General features: G+C 33.6%; 2 protein-coding genes and 1 long non-coding RNA gene across 3 annotated transcripts; 2 read left to right on the plus strand and 1 right to left on the minus strand.

Moving 5' to 3' along the window:
* Positions 1–4853: 4853 nt before the first annotated feature.
* LOC140179875 (uncharacterized) lies at positions 4854–7065 on the minus strand. The gene is made up of 4 exons (XR_011873708.1): positions 6891–7065; positions 6745–6799; positions 6528–6656; positions 4854–5159 (listed from the first exon to the last, which is right to left on the minus strand). It is a non-coding gene; the product is annotated as an uncharacterized lncRNA (long non-coding RNA).
* Positions 7066–10927: 3862 nt separating this feature from the next.
* Positions 10928–13440, plus strand: LOC140179728 (uncharacterized). The gene is made up of 3 exons (XM_072219451.1): positions 10928–11938; positions 12053–13089; positions 13195–13440. Exons 1-3 carry the CDS (start codon positions 11261–11263, stop codon positions 13238–13240), a joined length of 1761 nt encoding a protein of 586 aa, XP_072075552.1. The 5' UTR covers positions 10928–11260; the 3' UTR covers positions 13241–13440.
* Positions 13441–14321: 881 nt separating this feature from the next.
* LOC140179729 (auxin response factor 3-like) lies at positions 14322–17836 on the plus strand. The gene is made up of 4 exons (XM_072219453.1): positions 14322–16465; positions 16908–17087; positions 17285–17369; positions 17441–17836. The coding sequence occupies exons 2-4, from the start codon at positions 16995–16997 to the stop codon at positions 17656–17658; spliced, it is 396 nt and encodes a 131-aa protein (XP_072075554.1). The 5' UTR covers positions 14322–16465; positions 16908–16994; the 3' UTR covers positions 17659–17836.
* The last annotated feature ends 2057 nt before the right edge of the window (positions 17837–19893 follow it).

The following is a 19893-nucleotide window of genomic DNA, read 5'->3' on the forward strand; positions in this document are numbered from 1 at the left end:
ACTTGTTGTTTGTAACTTTTGTGCTGCTTATCTGTTTAATGTCTGTGAAATACTGAGGAAGTGGGGAGGGGACGGAATGGGGTTTAGACTTAGTTAGTTAAGCAATTAGATACTCTAGAAAACACTTTTATGGTTCTGTTTAATACTTTAGCTCTTTTGAGTGTCGGCGTTCTAGGATTGCTCTGGCATTCCCAGGACCTTATATCTTATGTGTGTGGCACCTTTACCATACTGAGAACCTCCGATTCTCATTCCATACTATGTTGTTATTTTTCAGATGCAGTTCGGGAGTCATCTCGTTAGGCGTCTGGACTATTAAAGCGGAGGGGTTACTGGATAGTGTTGTTGTATAGTTTTGTTGTACAGTGGTGTATATATATGTACTTAGCTTTCTCTCTGCATAACTTGTTCTTTTTGATCCTCTTAGAGGTTTATGGAGAGGCAGGATTGTGTATATGTACTTTTGGGTTTGATATGTATGTATATATGTGTAAATATTCTCCGGCAGTCTTGACTTTGCGGCTGAGTTAGGAGCTGTTATTTTTTTTTTGACACTCTATTCCTACTTTGTTATCTTTGTTGACAGTTATGTTTTCTTAGCACGCAAGTAACTCGTTCCTTGAGCGTTGCGCTTTATCTCGCGATTTTTATTTCCCCTATTCTCAGCTCCTAGCATATTATAATTTTTCTGCTATTATATGTACTCATTTTCTGTTAGAGGTTGTAATACCACACCACCTTCGTTTTACGACTTAAGCATAAAGCTTAGTGTGGTAGGGTGTTACAAAATGAAAAATAATTTTTTAATAATGATGATGATATGTTTAGTTTACCCAACAAAACGGCTTTGCTTAAAAATTATGCATTCAGCCATTCACACTTTTATCTCATATCAGTCACATGGGTTATGGATAGAAGGGACATTGTGTGCGGGTATATACTTGTCAACTATAAAACCTGTTGCAAATCTACCATGAACTCCTGATTTTCACGTACACTCAAAGTAGTTTATCAAAATTTTGACCGTTCATATTAATTTATGTTATATCTCTATGGTCAAAATGAGAGGAATATCACATTCCGTTACGTACATTGCCATACCAGAACAGCTTCCTACATTTTAAGTTACCATACTACTTCTATATCACAATCTCAATCTATTTCTGACCAATTAAAGGAATTCAGATTGATCTTTCATTTCCTAAAAATCCTAAACCTCAGAATCAACATCCTATGACCACAAGAGCCAAAGCTGGCATTACAAAACCAAAAACATTCTTATCCACTGCCTCTTCTACCTAGATTGATGATGATCATTTGTTATCCAAAGATGTGGATTTGGATTTTTTAAAGTTGAATTTCATTTTAAAGAGTAAAGTGTGATCTCTTACCATTTATTTTATAAGTGGGATTAAAAATAAATATGAGAAAAAAACTATTTAAAAGTAGAAGATCATATTTTACTCTCTAAAATACAAATTTAAAATTAGAAAATCTAAATTCTAAAAATGTTACTCAAGCAATGAAATTTATAGAGTGGAAACTAGCTATGACTCAAGAATTTAATGCGTTGCAAAAGAACAAGCAACAAGTCATAGGACGTAGTTATTCCACCACCAAATGCTGTAGTTACAAGATAATGTTTATTTGCATAGAACTTTTTTTTAGTTTGTTCATAATACTAAATTGTATAAAATTTTCACCTGTTATTATTAATGTTTGATAAGGAGACCCGATTAAAAATTTAAAATATATGACTTCAATTTGTTTAGTCATTTTCTGAATTTAAATTGATTTAATTGTTGTTTATCATAGAAGTGCAGCTAACCCGCCCTAAATTAAAAAAATATATATTTAAAAAATTAAAGTTAAAAAATCAGATATGAAAAAATAATTATCTTTTTTATTTTACTTCTAAAAAAAATTCCTTTGTTTTATTTTATGATTTATACCACCAATTTTACCTTTTATTTTTTAATTTTTCCTCTTTATTTTTTCTGGGATTATTATTCTACCATGAGTAATATTAACATCACATCAGTGTTTATTGAGTTAAGGTCCGGTGGTTTAGGATCTTATTTACTCATATACATTTATTGGTGACAAGAGTGAATAGAATTCTACATTTGTAAAAATAAAGGTGAACCCATGAACAAGCCCATTTACATACTTGAATAAATATGATTTGGGCTGGACCAAGTTGCACTAGATATATTTTTTAAACCAATGTATTATCGTTTGGTAATGAAAATGTGAAACTACATCAAATGTTCTATTCCCCAAAATGATATAACATTTTTTCAACGGAAAGCATATTTTGTTTGGCAATGAAATAACACCTATATTTAAAGGATTCGACTATGGTGCTGAAACAAAAGTTTTTCAGCATCTGTTGAAAAGAGTTGGCATTAGAAAAAAAGAACACGTATCGTTGTTATTTTATAGGAGGAGACAAGTTCTGAGACAAAGCAGTCAGAGCAGAAATTTTTATGAATTGATTACCTTGTGAGGTCTGATAATATATAGGATTAACGAATTATAATTTGGATTATATTTTTTGTTATTGTTGTTTTGGCACGGGCTTATGTTTTATTTTTTGGCGAATATGAATTAAAAAGATGTATGCTTAGTTTTTGGTGAATAAATTATTCTTTCAAGGTCGAAAGTAAAAACCAAAATATCATAGAGAAATAACTAAGCATAATGTATACCATATATTATGTTATTTCTCTATGATATTTTGGTTTTTACTTTCGACCTTGAAAGAATAATTTATTCACCAAAAACTAAGCATACATCTTTTTAATTCATATTCGCCAAAAAATAAAACATAAGCCCATGCCCAAAACAACAATAACCAAAAAATATAATTCAAATTAATAATTCGTTAATCCTATAATATTATCAGACCTCACAAGATAATCAATTCATAAAAATTTCTGCTCTGACTGCTTTGTCTCAGAACTTGTCTCCTCCTATAAAATAACAACGATACGTGTTCTTTTTTCTAATGCCAACTCTTTTCAACAGATGCTGAAAAACTTTTGTTTCAGCACCATAGTCGAATCCTTTAAATATAGGTGTTATTTCATTGCCAAACAAAATATGCTTTCCGTTGAAAAAATGTTATATCATTTTGGGGAATAGAACATTTGATGTAGTTTCACATTTTCATTACCAAACGATAATACATTGGTTTAAAAAATATATCTAGTGCAACTTGGCCCAACCCAAATCATATTTATTCAAGTATGTAAATGGGCTTGCTCATGGGTTCACCTTTATTTTTACAAATGTAGAATTCTATTCACTCTTGTCACCAATAAATGTATATTAGTAAATAAGATCCTAAACCACCGGACCTTAACTCAATAAACACTGATGTGATGTTAATATTACTCATGGTAGAATAATAATCCCAGAAAAAACAAAGAGGAAAAATTAAAAAATAAAAGGTAAAATTGGTGGTAATAAATCATAAAATAAAACAAAGGAATTTTTTTCAGAAGTAAAATAAAAAAGATAATTATTTTTTCATATCTGATTTTTTAACTTTAATTTTTTAAATATATATTTTTTTAATTTAGGGCGGGTTAGCTACACTTCTATGATAAACAACAATTAAATCAATTTAAATTCAGAAAATGACTAAACAAATTGAAGTCATATATTTTAAATTTTTAATCGGGTCTCCTTATCAAACATTAATAATAACAGGTGAAAATTTTATACAATTTAGTATTATGAACAAACTAAAAAAAAAGTTCTATGCAAATAAACATTATCTTGTAACTACAGCATTTGGTGGTGGAATAACTACGTCCTATGACTTGTTGCTTGTTCTTTTGCAACGCATTAAATTCTTGAGTCATAGCTAGTTTCCACTCTATAAATTTCATTGCTTGAGTAACATTTTTAGAATTTAGATTTTCTAATTTTAAATTTGTATTTTAGAGAGTAAAATATGATCTTCTACTTTTAAATAGTTTTTTTCTCATATTTATTTTTAATCCCACTTATAAAATAAATGGTAAGAGATCACACTTTACTCTTTAAAATGAAATTCAAACTTTAAAAAATCCAAATCCACATCTTTGGATAACAAATGATCATCATCAATCTAGGTAGAAGAGGCAGTGGATAAGAATGTTTTTGGTTTTGTAATGCCAGCTTTGGCTCTTGTGGTCATAGGATGTTGATTCTGAGGTTTAGGATTTTTAGGAAATGAAAGATCAATCTGAATTCCTTTAATTGGTCAGAAATAGATTGAGATTGTGATATAGAAGTAGTATGGTAACTTAAAATGTAGGAAGCTGTTCTGGTATGGCAATGTACGTAACGGAATGTGATATTCCTCTCATTTTGACCATAGAGATATAACATAAATTAATATGAACGGTCAAAATTTGATAAACTACTTTGAGTGTACGTGAAAATCAGGAGTTCATGGTAGATTTGCAACAGGTTTTATAGTTGACAAGTATATACCCGCACACAATGTCCCTTCTATCCATAACCCATGTGACTGATATGAGATAAAAGTGTGAATGGCTGAATGCATAATTTTTAAGCAAAGCCGTTTTGTTGGGTAAACTAAACATATCATCATCATTATTAAAAAATTATTTTCCATTTTGTAACACCCTACCACACTAAGCTTTATGCTTAAGTCGTAAAACGAAGGTGGTGTGGTATTACAACCTCTAACAGAAAATGAGTACATATAATAGCAGAAAAATTATAATATGCTAGGAGCCTTGAAGAATAGGGGAAATAAAAATCGCGAGATAAAAGCGCAACGCTCAAGGAACGAGTTAACTTGCGTGCTAAGAAAACCATAACTGTCAAACATAAGATAACAGAAGTAGGAATAGAGTGTCAAAAATACAAAATAACAAGCTCCTAACTCAGCCTGCAAATCAAGACTGGCCGGAGAATATTTACACATATATACATACATATCCAAAACCCAAAAGTACATATACACAATCCTGCCTCTCCATAAACCTCTAAGAGGATCAAAAAGAACAAGTTATGCAGAGAGAAAGCTAAGTACATATATATACACCACTGTACAACAAAACTATACAACAACACTATCCAGTAACCCCTCCGCTTTAATAGTCCAGACGCCTAACGAGATGACTCCCGAACTGCATCTGAAAAATAACAACATATATGGAATGAGAATCGAGGTTCTCAGTATGGTAAAGGTGCCACACACATAAGATATAAGGTCCTGGGAATGCCAGAGGCAATCCTAGAACGCCGACACTCAGATTATAGAGCTTAAAGTATTAAACAGAAGCCATAAAAGGTGGTTTTCTAAGAGTATCTAAAATTGACTTAACTTAACCTTAAGTCTAAACCCCATATTGCCGTTCCTCCATACCTCCACTTCCTTCAGTATTTCACAGACAGTTAAACAGATATAAGCAAGCACAAGAAAGTTACAAATACAACAAGTAACAATTACACATTTAACATGGCAAATACAGTTAGGCACACCCAACTAATGCACAAACAAGTAATTCGAGTAATATGCAGATGATGCATGCCTGTCCTACGGCTGATGAGGCTCATTTGTCGGTTATCCAGCCAACCCGACAAGTCTGAATTGTACTTAGACTGTCCCCCGACGTGCATCCCCATGAGTCTATGCATAGCTTTATCTCAAATAATTAATATTGCTCAATGGGGGTAACATTTCCGAGAATTTATATAGTGCCTGGTCACACTTACATCGTAGGGTCAACAGAGTATCGAGTTTTCAACCTGGTACACGTGGTGGCAAGTCACGACACTTAATCCAGGGAATCTCGTATCTCAGATCATTCAAATTCATAAGTCATATAAATAATTCAATTATAATTCATCAACATCCACATCATTCTCAATTGCATCTCATTCATCATCATACATTAAACATATTCAATCCTTATCCTTCATTATCACACCTCTCATTCCGTCTATCAATAGTTTCAATTCAAAACATAATTCATTCTTTTCTAAGAATCAAACTTCAAACTTAAAACATACTCATTTTCTTAATAACTTAAAATCAAACCATATAACTTTTAAATCTAAATCTCTTTTAAATAATCATATAAACAAAATCTCTAACTTTTATAAAATTTCGACAGCATCTCCTCTAAAACTCGGACTTTGCCACCCTTTTCGGGTCCAAACCTGCATTCTTTTCAATTCAACATACCCTTCCTCATCATCATAACAAATCACCACAATAAATCTACCTCAAATCAACAATTATACTCATACAATATTCAAATCCAACAACCAAAATTCAACTAAGAATCATAGTTCACAAATCCTAGGCTTTTAACACTAAATACCTCAAATCAATAATTCACCAAATCACCAGTTAACCAACAAGCACCAAACCAACCATGTTCATCAACAGGATACTAAGCATTAAATATATGCATGCAATCTAACCTATCCTATGGTCATCTAGCCTAAGTTTTCACAGAACATTATATATTAAATGTAAGAAACCTAAACCATACCTTAGCCGATTCCCAAGTATTATTCCAAGACAATTTTTCTAAAAGAACTCAGCCATCAAAACCTCATCTAATCCGCTTCCTCCAAGTTCTAGTATTCACAATTTCAAGCTCCAAATATTTATTTTCAACCTAATACACATTTATAACACATATATATCCAATTTAATATTCAAAACTCAAATTCAAAGAAAATAAAATAGAATTATCATATCCTCACCTTACCCAAGCTTCACATAAGCAAGAGTGAACGTTTCTCTCAAGCTAATTGGATCCTAAAACATCAGAAATCAAAGAAATTCAACATTCCTACTTAAAATTCGAAAATTGGGGGAAGAGAAGGTTGAGAGTGATTAAACAAGTTACCTATGAAATTGTTCCAATAGAAACGTAAAGCTCGACGCGGTAAACGTGTGGCCACAAACGGTGCGGCAATCGGAGCTCGGACGGAGGAGTTACATGCGTTGGAAAGTAACGTAAGGTTAGGGAAGGTTTTCTCTTCTCTCCCCTGCTATGGTTTCAGCGTATCATTTGCTGAAATGGGGAGGAAGAAACCGTAATTTTCACTTAAACATGCTGGGCTGGTTGGGCCCAAGGGTTCGGTTTAGATCCGGTTCAACTGGTTCGGCCCGTTCGGTTCAATTCTGGATCATTTTCTTCGAAATTGGTGTCAAAATTCTCGTTTCGATGAGCTCTATCCTAATTTGATATAATATTCACATTTCTAATCCTCCTTATTAAAAACTAATTTATTGACTAATTATTTACTAATTTAATCGGGGTTTACACATTTCATATACATCAATTTCCCTCTATTCCTCCTAACTTTCTTCTTTGTTTCTTAAATTAATCAATAACTCATAAGTTTCACAATTAAAATCATATTATATTAAATTTAGTTGGTATTAGGAAAAAAATTAAACTAGAAGAAATCAATGATTAAATGAAAACCATTTGAATTTCAATTAATTGGATATAAATCAAAGAATCCAATTACAAATTTTAACATTTATATTTATAAATTTAAATAGTATTTAATTGTAAACTATAATTAAGTGTACGATAATAAATCATTTGTTTAATTTATAAATTTTAGATATCAATATTTAAAAAAAATGAATAATTAATTTTAATAACAGTAAAAATTTTATCACTAAAAATAATATGATAACATATCATAAATATGACTAAATAAGAATATTATTTTCCAATCTCAATAAAGGTTAACGAATATATCACCAAGATGAATAAGTCATTAATTTGCATAAATGCTAAATCATGATATTAGAAAAAGTGATTTAATTTTTTTTATAATAAAAAATTTTCTATCATTATTTTTAAAAATAAATATTTTTATAATTAAAAAATTAATTATAAAATAATTTATTTAATTTATAAGCTATTTTTAATACAAATCTTTATGTTTAAGGTCAATTTTAAATTTGTATCTTTTTAATGTTTTTAAAAAATTACAGATTTAAGTTTTTTACTATTTTAAATATTAAAAGATCAATCACTGACGTACATTATTAGTAAAATATATAACTTGTTACATTTTTATGTCGGTCTTGTAAATTTTTTGAAGGCGTAAGACAATAAAATAGGTTGACTTTAATATCATTAGAATCTAAATATAATTATTCAAGTAAGCACTACTAATTATGTTAATAAAAAATTTTTGTAAAAAAAAGGTGATTTATATTTTAAATCTTTTTGAGTAAATTCATTTCAAAATGTAGGAATTAGACTCAATTATGCTACATTTTTAAATGAAATATAGAATTTCACAACAAAATTAACATTCATTAAGAAAATAAATTTTAGGGGTGGCAAGATCACTATTTGGCGGACTAATTCCTCTTCCGTCTATTGAAACGGTCCTAAATTTCTATCCCGTCCTACTTAATGGCAGTTTGACGGGCTCTTTTTCTCTTTTTGAAAAATTATTAAACCATTAAAATAAACAATATATAATTTCATGAGTATTTCAATAAATTTATAATTTCTAAAGATATAAAAAATTATAATTAAATTCATAAACATTAAAGTATTTATAATTCTAAATATCTAATATACATAATGATCAACCAAATTTTTTAAAATAAAATAATAAAACCAATATTGTTTAAAATATATAATTAAATATTGTCCAACTCTATCTAATCAATCAAACATAGTCTAAAATATATAATTAAACATAGGTTAGTGAAGGTTGTAGAAGAGTTAGAGAAGGGGGTTGAATCTATGACATTCTTTTAAGTTACTGTAATAACCCTTTTAAAACAAACTTGCTGTCTAAAACTATTTGAACTAAGCGGCGAAAAATTTATGAGACAATTTCATTTTATCTCATGAATATAAGAAAACAGGACAGAGTAGAAAAGAGAAAAGCTAACACTATCAATTAGCACACAAATGAACTGAAATAAACCAATATTATTTAATGATGGTACCAGAAAAAATCAGAACCAATAAAGATGTTAGCAAAATGTTGGTGTTATTGATAATGACGATAACGAAAGAAAGAGGAGGAGGAGGAGGAGGAGGAGGAGGAGGAGAAGGAGGAGGAGGAGGAGAAAATGGAAAAGGAAAAAGAGAAGGAAAAGGAGAAGGAAACGGAGAAAGAGAAGACGCATGATTTAAAAAGCGGTTATAATAACTCAGTTTGATTTGGTTAGAAAATTTGCTTGAATGTAGAGTTTTATTCTAATAATTAATAATTATTCAATTAGTTTTCATGTAACAATAATATTCTTGAACGACATGTGATATTCTTGAACTTAGTTACTATGTTTTTTAAATTTTCTCTATTAAAGTGTGTAGGAGACATATTTTTAGCAATAATTTTCTCCTCACATAAAATAAGAAAAACTTTGGTAGTATAATAATTTAATCTAGCTTTTTCAGTTATTTGTCAGTTGAATTTTTTCATTAGTTAGTTTAGAAATTAGTTTTGGAAGCATGCTATTTTGTGTAATTATAAAATAAGACAATATCAAAATTATATTTATATGTAATTTTTTATTAGTATTTTTAATAATACAAAACAAAAAAGTAAGAACTAACTAATCAATAAAATCAGTGTCATAGAAATCAAACTTATTAAAATACTAATAAATACTAATCAAACAAAAAATTAAAAAAATTTAAAATTATAAAAACAATATAACTTTGTAAAAATAGAAAACAAAAAATTAGAAAATAAATTTATAATTAATCACAAATAAATAATTAAAAAATAAAACTTTAAAATTACTTTGAATTAATCAATACTCTTAAAGCTTCACGTTAATTCCTGTAAGTCAAACTTAAATTAATTTGTATATACATCTTATATGATTAATTAAATGTGTAACTAAAATTAATAATCAAATACAATAAAATATGACAATTTGAGGAGTTCTTCTAACGGAATAATAAGAATTAGAGAGCAATACTAACAAAATACCAATAACAATATGAACTCTATTCTTTTGAATATCAGTGTTTAATTTGGATTGAATAGAATGAAAATGATATATCTATAGATCAGAAGGTGTAAAATTAGTAAAGAATAATCTTAAAATGTGTTTTGTCTTAAATTAAAATGAGAATAGGTGTAGAAAAACATTAAAGGAATATACAAATATAAATGTGAAGGGGATTAGATGAGTAGGATATGAGGTTTAGAATTTAGAGAAAAAATTAAGATTTAGAGAAAAATTAAGGATTTGGAGAAAAAAAATAAAATTAAAGATATAAAATTATAGTTATTAATTATAATAAAAGATATTTTTGATAAATAAAATATTTAAAAGTTGATTTTGTTTTTATGTACTTCAGAAACCAACTAGCCATCGATTCTTGTTCTCAAATTGGTCATTTACGTCAAGTCGTCAATTCATTATCAAATTCAAGGATTTTTTTAACATTTAGTACTTCACTACACGATAACAATAAGTTTGGCAACTTGTTCGTACCTATCATACCATGTTCCTCTCTTTTCGACTGGTACATGAGATAATTTTCCTAAAATATATAGTCGCATAACTTTTTGTTTTATTATATTAGCAGTTATTATTAAAATAGAGTGCAGGCATTGTAGTTATCTTCTGCGTGCATAATAAACTAGTAACTGAGTCTCTGATTCCATTTGTTTTCAACTACCTGAAGACCGCTTCTTATTTATGGTAGGAGCTGTACTTAGTTTATTTTTTTCTTCGTCCACGCCAAAGTTAAAATCAGCTAATCAGCTATATTTCATTCAATCAATGTGTTGTGTGCTTGTTTCATTCTATCCGTGAAGTTATGTAAGCACATTGTATATCTGATTAGTTTGGGTTAGTAAAACACGGATATATACACGTTAATAAAAATAATTTTTATTAGGTTTGGACTAACTTAATTAGACTTAATTACCAACAAAATTTAAATGTATAATAGGACCGTTTTGCAAAAGGCCATCTTTTTTTATGAGTATACAATCAATTTCAATTTTTCCTGGTTAATTTTATCAGCCTACAGATCTTGCTGGTTTAAAAAAATGCCTATCACCAAAATGACCAAAAACCCCATCACCTTTAAAATATAGCGTATTGCACATTTGCCCGTCTCCTTTTTATTCTGTTTGCCTCATTCCCCGTTTTGCCATCGATACACTTTCCTAGTTTCTTCAACTGGAAAAAAAAAAAAAAAACCCTAACACGGAAAAGAAAAGCCAATAATAAAACTTACCGTTTTCTTCGTTACCGGTGGATATGACGGTATCCTCTCTCTTATTCACCGCGGCTGCCGCCTCAGCTGCTGCCCTAATCATGTTGTACAAGGGTCGCCGCAAGAGCCTCCTTCAAAGCCCCCACATCGGGGACCTTACAACGCTCTGTCCACCATCCGAACGCGAATGTCCATGTGGTAAGATCCTATTCGTTTCCCGAATCAGAACGTCAAAAGCCCTGGCGCAGCAACTACGCGATATGTTAGCCTCAAACGGTATTATTTTAGATCTCGTAGATACGGTTGATTACGAACCCGAAGACCTAGCCAAGGAGAACCTCGTCCTTATCGTTGCTTCAACTGCGGAACATTGGAACCGATATCCGCTACGAGGGCCTATCATCACGAAAGACATCATCCTACGTATCGCAGCAGAGGAGTTCGCCGAGTGGCTCAAGGAGAGAGTAAGGAGCTTTGAGGGTGAAGTGTTTGCTGTGAAGGCTTGCACTTTCAGTGCGTTTGGTGTGGTCGGTAGGTTTTCCGAAGATGGCAAGAATTTGATGGCTAAAGCCGCCAATCACATTAGGGATTTGGGTCACGCTACTCAATTCAACAATGATTTTGATTTTGACAACTGGTGGCAAAGGGCTGTTGGGATTTTGAAAGGTGCAGTTTTGGAAGATACAGTGTCTGATGGCAAGTGTGAGGAATCTGAACCTGAGGTCGGTTTCTGCATCCTCTTATCAACACACCTGCCAATTGAATCAGTTAATTGTTCTAAACTAATTCTTGATTTAATATTATCTTGGATAATATAGTTGTTTCCCAAATTTCAGGATGTTTCTTGTTCCGATCCAAAGCTACTCATGCCGCAGCGATTCTATGTTTTTGTGGAAAATTTTGAGGAAGAGGTATATACGACCTACACACGCAGGATGTTAACTGTCACTGAGGCGAACTTGATGAAGAATGGCTCTGTTGATCTTGAAGAAGCAGATCCTGTTGCTCCTCAATGGCCTCTTGCCAAAAGTATAAGAGTTGATGAAAGGTTACCAATGTTTCTAGGATTCTGTTCCGTTGGTGGTGTCTTGTACTTCGCAGGTGGTATGGTGCATTGGATTCTTCCAAAAAAATATCAGGTAGGCTCGGACGTTTATTACCCCAAAAATTTGTGGTGCCTCGAGAATGATGGCTCTACTTGGATTTCGAGTATACGTGGTAACACATTCAAGAACGGAACTTTAGTAGTCCCATACCATGGCAAGTTGTTAATCTTTGGGGCTGATTGGGTTGAGATCTACGACCCAAAATCAGATTACTGGGATAGAAGGGAAGTGACTTATAAGGACTTTTTTCAAGGATATATGGATCTTCAATGTTATTTTCTGTGGAAGGACAACAGCACTAAGAATCACAAGACCCTCCTTTTCTTGTATTTTTTTGATGATAGGCAACAATCACTCATGTCATATGATGTTGAAGCAAACATCTGGAAACCCATTGAGTGCCGGTTTCCGCCAATTCGTGATGATGTGTACGTTCCTAGGAAACTCCTTCGCTTGGGATCCACTGATTATCTACTCATTATTGATTTCGCCGCTACTTGGTACGTGTACGACTTGTCTAAGAAGATCGTCTTGGCAGATCTGCATATAGGTGGTCTTGATGATACTCTGCTGGTGTTGCATGTTTTCTGTTGTCATTGCACCCGGAAAGAAAGTCTGGTCTGTATCTTCATGGAACCATGTCTAGACTATGATCTTCCTGACTTTGTTCCTTATGCGAGAGTAAAGCTCCAAATTGAAGGTATTTTTTCTGCCGAGGTTGAATCCAAGGGTGATTTAAAACTTGGTCCCTATTCCCAACTCCACATGTGAGCATGCGCCTTTCTCTATCTTCTTTGCTTATATTATACTGTCTCAAACTTCCTGAACCTATCCATTGAACTTTCCTTGTTTACTTTTAACCCTTTGAACAGGTTTGCTGTTGGAGACGAAGACATTGAAGGGAAGAATGTAGCTTAGTTGTTGTTGTTGTGGTAGCCATTTGGAATGTGTTTCCTTGAACTTATTGGAATTTTATCGTTAATGACCGCTAACAATAACTTATGACTTAAACTTTTAAACTTGTTTAATTGATTGCTTGATGTGTTAGTAGGCTCTTAGAATCATAAACATCCCGTGACTCTTCCTTTTTTATATATAATAGTTCTTGTCTTTCTTTATTAGTGGGTTCTATTAATAGTTATAGGTTCTAGAATACTTGTTCAGGACGCTTTGATCGATAGGTGAAGATTTTGGATTTGAACATTCACAGCATCTATTATCTATTAATATATAATAGGAGAGTAGTAGTAGGTTCAATGCTTGACAAGTTTATAGGCTAATTGATCAACAAATGATACATTCTGTAGTAGACAAGTGTTTTATTTGAATGGTTGACAAGTGTCTTACTAATTCAAAATTCAAAGATAAAAATATAGTAAATAATAGATATAAACAAAAAACAAGTAGGACAGCAACTTTTCCGCGTAACCCTCATCTGCAAAAGCATTAGATAGAAGTGAATCTGTAAATACAAATAAGAGGCGACCCTGTGAAGTAGCGTCGAGGGCGCCAGATCCTGTGGCGTCTCTGGACAAGCAGCACCTCATCCTTTTCTCCGTCTTTGTCTGCATCATCCTCTTGTGCAGCCTGTGGGGGTGGCCTAGATGGTCCTGCCTCAGAATGTGGGGGTGGCCTAGATGGTTCTACAACAGCTTGTGGGGCAGCTGTGTAGGCGAATGGAGGAATACTACCCAAAGCAAAATGCTCCTGCATCGGGCTTGACGGAGGTTCATTCAGGTCCACATCTAGGTGTGACTGGGACCGATGACATGTGATCTCTGACATGGTTCCTCATCCTCCTGCATGATGATGTTAATCTCCTCCAGGAAGTGTGATCCTCCAAAGTCTGCATTAAGACCATCACTGGTCAGCAGGTCTGACAGAAGCTGACCTAGACTAAGGCTTAGTTTGGTAAAACTTTTACTTTTCTAGCTGGGTCTGTTGATTGTACATCTGTATTGTCCCTAATGGTATTGCTTTGATGTACTGCTGAGTGGGAAGTGGCAACATTTGATTTTTGTGCAGAAGAAGAATTTTAAAAGAGTAGCTTTCTTTTTGGTTTTGATGTTTTACCCGGCCTCTTTGGGATGATGTCCGATTTATTTAGTAACAGTCTTCTTTATTTTTTGTATTTGTAGGTGTAGCCTTTATATCTCGCCATGTTATTAAGAATATGCGGACCAAAGTTTCTCCAAATCTTCGTATCTGGGTAGATAATATTGTTCTTTGCTGTATCCTTGTTACTGATAGTGAGTATTATGAAGAATTCCGTAGACACCATCACTACAGGAAACACGGAGGATAGCGGCCAGAAATTGCTTGCGGTTTTTCTATTGTGCAGCAATTTGCCAAGATAATTGTGATTGGCGTCCGATCTCTCCAATGTGACGCATATTCAATTTGGATAGCGTCGATTCGATGAAGCCCCGCAGCTAACCCTAACCCAATTTCACCCAAAATCAGTTCAAAACTTCAAATTACCCAAAATATATAGTGGAGAACCCGTGAAAGGAGAGTGGAACCCTGTTCTCTGCTCCACCGTGCGCCGCTGTCTCACCGTGGAGTCGCGTGGCTGCTGACTCAACCTTCTCTCACCGCCGCTAAAGCGCAACCTGAAGGTGAACAAGCCCGTGCTATGCAAGAATCTGAAGCACTCCGTGTCTCTTCCATGGCCGCAACCTCACACTGTTTAGCTCCCACTTTTCCCCGAACTTCCCCTCCCATCAGAATATTCTCCTCCTTTTCCCATAAAGATTCAATTTTGATCCCACCCACCAAGACCCATCTCTACGCTTCCTTCTTCTGCACCCTTATTTGCCTCTACGTGGTCTGTGGCAGGTTTTGCAAAGCCTCTTGTGCTTTCTCTTCCATGTGTGGACTTGGTCTTGTTCCTGTTTTGCCTTTGTGGAATAGGCTCTTGTATGAATTCAATGCTTCTGGTTTTGTTTCTCAAGTAAAGGTTCTGTTTTATTTTTTGGTCTTCCGTGGTGTTGTGCCTGATGTTTTTAGTGTCAACATATTGGTTCATTCTTTATGCAAAGTTGGAGAATTGGATTTGGCTTTAGAGTATCTTAGGAGCAATGATGTTGATACTGTTACGTATAATACTGTGGTTTGGGGTTTATGTGTGCAAGGATTGGAAGATCAGGGGTTTGGTTTGTTGTCTGAGATGCTGAAAAGAGGGATATGTGTTGATTCAATTACCTGCAAGATCCTGGTTAAGGGGTATTGCAGAATTGGATTGGTTCAATATGCAGAGTGGGTGATGTACAATTTAGTTGATGGGGGTATTCCAGAAGATGTTATAGGCCTCAACACATTGATTGATGGGTATTGTGAAGCAGGACTGATGAATCATGCCTTGGTTTTGATGGAGAACGGCTGGAGGGGTGGCATCAGGCCTGATATTGTTACCTACAATACTTTGCTCAAAGCTTTTTGTAAGATGGGCGACATTGTGAGGGCCGAGTCTCTTCTCAGTGAGATTTTGGGGTTTCAGAATGATGAAGAATTTGGTCAATTGAAAAACCGTTTTGTTAAAACTAAGGCTGAGATAAGAGACTTGCAGCCAACACCTTCCGCGTACACAACAGTAATTGATGGGTATGCTAAGCATAGTGGAATTGAAGAATCCCTTTCTCTGTATGAGCGAATGATTATGAACGGGATCATACCTGATGTGGTTACTTGTAATTCAATTATCTGTGGACTTTGCAGGCATGGCAAATTAAATGAAGCGGCAGTGCTACTGAGGGAGATGTACACAATGGGTTTAGACCCTAATCATGTCTCGTACTCTACAGTTTAATTATTCCTTGTTCAAATCGGGGAGGATAATTATTCCTTGACTCTGTTTTCTGTTCCCAGAATCTTAGATATAGCATAAACTTGTTATCTTGTGCATTTTTGTTGTTTTTATAGAATATGCACACAAACTGTTTGCTAGTTTTCCTCAGTGAAAAGTGGAGGAGTTCAACCTTTTATTTTCATGGATTTAATAAGCACTTGTGTGATTCTTTCTCTTTCGAAGTTTTAGTTTGGCTTCTGTTGAAAATTTCATGAAATGTTTGTTCTTTTTCTGAGCAGGCAGAGGAAGGCAGTGATGAAGTCTATTGCCAGGTCTTGTTGGTTCCTGAAAGTGAGGTGAGATTTATACACGACTATGAATTCTGAATTATGAATTTAGGATATTTATGATCTTAATTTGTTTTAGTTTAGATTTGAAGAAGACATTGAGAAACATACTTCAAATTCTCTCAACATTTTAGTACTACTCAGTGCCTAGACCTTAGGGGTCAATTAAAAGTAAGATTGACTAAGCTTTGCTTAATTTAGCTGCGTGTCATGTTTCTGGGAACCAAATAACACAAAAAGTACACAATGGTACCTGTGTATTTGTCTATGTTACCTAGCTCTTCAACTTTACTTTCTAACTGGTAAAAGAGAAGTACAAAGTTTCTTGTTAGAAGAGTGAAAGGGAAAGGAAAGATATGTGTTTACTATTAACTGAAGCATCTCTATTAGTTGATTTCTTTTATTCAAAAAACAAAAAAAGGATGCTTGAACTTGGTTACTATAATTGTAGCAAGTGGAGAAAAACTTGCGGCATGGGGTAGTTGATGCTGATGGTGAAGATGATACTGAAGCTGTGGTGAAGTCAACAACACCCCATATGTTTTGCAAGACTCTTACTGCTTCTGACACTAGCACTCATGGTGGATTTTCTGTGCCTCGTCGAGCAGCTGAAGATTGCTTTCCTCCTCTGGTAAATTATGAACTTTGAGGCACTCCTTTCTCCTTGTCAAAGAGAACTGTTCAAATAATGTATCCTACTTTTATATGCTGCAGTCAAGTCTGATCCTCTAAATGTTCTGTTGATGTGGTGAAGTTAGCAGATCTAAGACTTTTGTTCGTTCATTATCTTTATAACAATTTGAAATTATGTTTTATTGCTCACTTTAGGATTACAGTCAACAGAGGCCTTCACAAGAGCTTGTGGCGAAGGATTTGCATGGCCTTGAATGGAGGTTTAGACATATATACAGAGGTATCTCATTCATTACCATTCTTATGTGTCTGCATGCGCGGAGTAATCATTTCTTGTCTTTTTATGAGCAGGGCAGCCACGGAGACATTTGCTCACAACTGGATGGAGTGCATTTGTGAACAAGAAGAAGCTTGTGTCTGGAGATGCTGTGTTATTCCTTAGGGGTGACGATGGAGAATTAAGACTAGGGTCGAGCAGCACTCCAACCAGTCCGTCGCCGAGCAGCAGTCCGTCGCCGACCAGCAATCCAGTCTTCTTCACCAAGCCCTCTCCTGCAAAAAGCAACTGAACAATGTCTTCTTTGGAGGCTAGAGTTTGTGCTTGGTTATAATTTTTTTTACAGTAATTAATGTATATATTGTCAACAAAATCCTAGTCTGCAATATTTTTAGTGATATTTGTACTTGATTTAGTGGGACTTTTAGTGATATTATGCTTGATTTAACCTGAATAATTGTTTTTAGAAATTCTGTTTGTGCTTCTGTTTTTAGAAATTCTGTTTGTGGGATTTTTAGTGATGTTGTGCTTGATTTAAATTCTGTTTGTGTGATTTTTACTGATGTTGTGCTTGATTTATATTTTTAGTGGGATTTTTAGTGATATTGAGCTTGATATTGTGGTACTGTTATGTGAGTTTCTTATCTTTTAATTTCTTCCAATTTACTTTTGTTTTGGTTATTTCTTATTTTCTGTGAGTGTTGTCCACTTGTATAGGGTAGCTTTCCAATTTATCAACCATGAATGATATCAGTTTTCCTCTATCTCATTTTCTCTCGAATTCTGGTTGAATGTTTATCAAATCAAGTTCTTGTATCTTTTATTCCTAAAAATCAAGTTCTTGTATCTCATTTCCACACTAATATTGATACCAAAAATCACTGACAGTGAAATATGCAACCAATAATAAATGCAATTCTTTGAGCAGTCAGATTAGAGAACTTGTTAAGATCATGATGCTAGATTCTGCAGATTACTTATGGAATTGATGCTCTAATACATGAAGTAGTTAAGGTTACATTTGTAAAACATAATCCATCTTCAGTTTTTTTTTTTTTTTCGGTTATATTACTACAAGAAAATTTGTCTTTTACCATGTTTTAAGTGTACTGAAAAGCTAAAAAATGTGGCTATAACAGTAAAGAGCATTTTGGCAAGTGGTGGTGTTTCCGTGTCACCAGTTGTGGAAACTATATAAAACTAAGAGCATTTTGGCACCAGATTTTTGTATGTATATCATGGTAACATATTATATTATTATGAAGTTATTAATAATAAGAATGCATGGTAGTTGTCTTACTTAATAATTTAATGCCTTAGTCTTAGTTTAATAGTTTGTTTGGAACTTTTATTGTGTCTTTTTAAGTCTCTAAGATGTAACAGAACTGCAAGTTGAGGAAGGCTTCAACTGTGGCATGAAATATCGTGACATTTGATATTTCACATTGCAAAGGTCAATTTATAATATAGTGTATATATTTGTGCCGGTTCTACACTAATTGCCCCTTTGAATTTAGTTTAAGACTTTGAAATATGGTCTATTTATAATATAGTCTATATGTTTGGTGCAAGATGTTGAAGTTGTTATCCAATGGTTTTGTTCTACATAAGTGCATATATATATATATATGGCTGTATATAATTAAAAATGCTAATTTTTCATAAGCTGCTTATGAGCTGTTCGAAAAAACCGACCGAATCAAACCGCTGTTGGTTCGGTTCGGTTGTTCAAACAGCAGCCAACCGAATGGTTGGTATCAATGTACAACCGATCAGGTCGATTCGGTTGGTTTTCGGTCCAAAACCGAACCAAACCGAACCGATTACACCCCTAGTTTTGCGGTGGTTTTAAAACCGCTGCAAAATCAATTATCTGATTTGTAGCGGTTGTGCCAGCGGTTTCTTAGAATCGCCGCTAAATCATATAACCAACTTCTAATAGGCGACGTTTAACGAACTGCTGGAATTCCGTTTCGCGGCGGCTTAAAATCGCTGCAAATCACTCTAAAAAGCGCCGCAATTCCCCGTTTCCTTTGTAGTGCATAGCATCTGTGAGAATAAAAAAGAGAAGAGAAACTATGTGTTAGAGCCACCTTACTCAAAGGAGAGAGTGTGTTTCCCCCGTTTAGTAGATTTAGAACGACCCTTCTTTTACGCCTATGACTGCTTCTTTGCTAGGTTAAGCGTCTGACTTCCTTTTACTCCATTTGATACATGATTGTCAAATTTTAAACTACGACTTGGGCAAAAATTTCTGTCTAAATGTTTTTGCCCAAAATCACAATTTGATTTTCAAATAAAAATTAAAGAATGATCATACAAACATGTCGAAGCTTGGATTGTTAGCTATGTTGAACTTTTGAACCATGATCTACTTTATACCGTTGACATGCTTGGTGCCATTTATAGATGTAGGTCTCTTCTTAGTCAATTTAATCTGTTATATTATTCGATAATTTATTATTAGGGCAATTTACGCATCTAAATTGTTTGAGCCTCAATATTACGCAAATATATTGTTTCCAAA

The sequence above is a fragment of the Arachis hypogaea genome, chromosome 16 (assembly GCF_003086295.3).
Source record: "Arachis hypogaea cultivar Tifrunner chromosome 16, arahy.Tifrunner.gnm2.J5K5, whole genome shotgun sequence".
In the NCBI taxonomy this organism is placed as follows: Eukaryota; Viridiplantae; Streptophyta; class Magnoliopsida; order Fabales; family Fabaceae; genus Arachis; species Arachis hypogaea.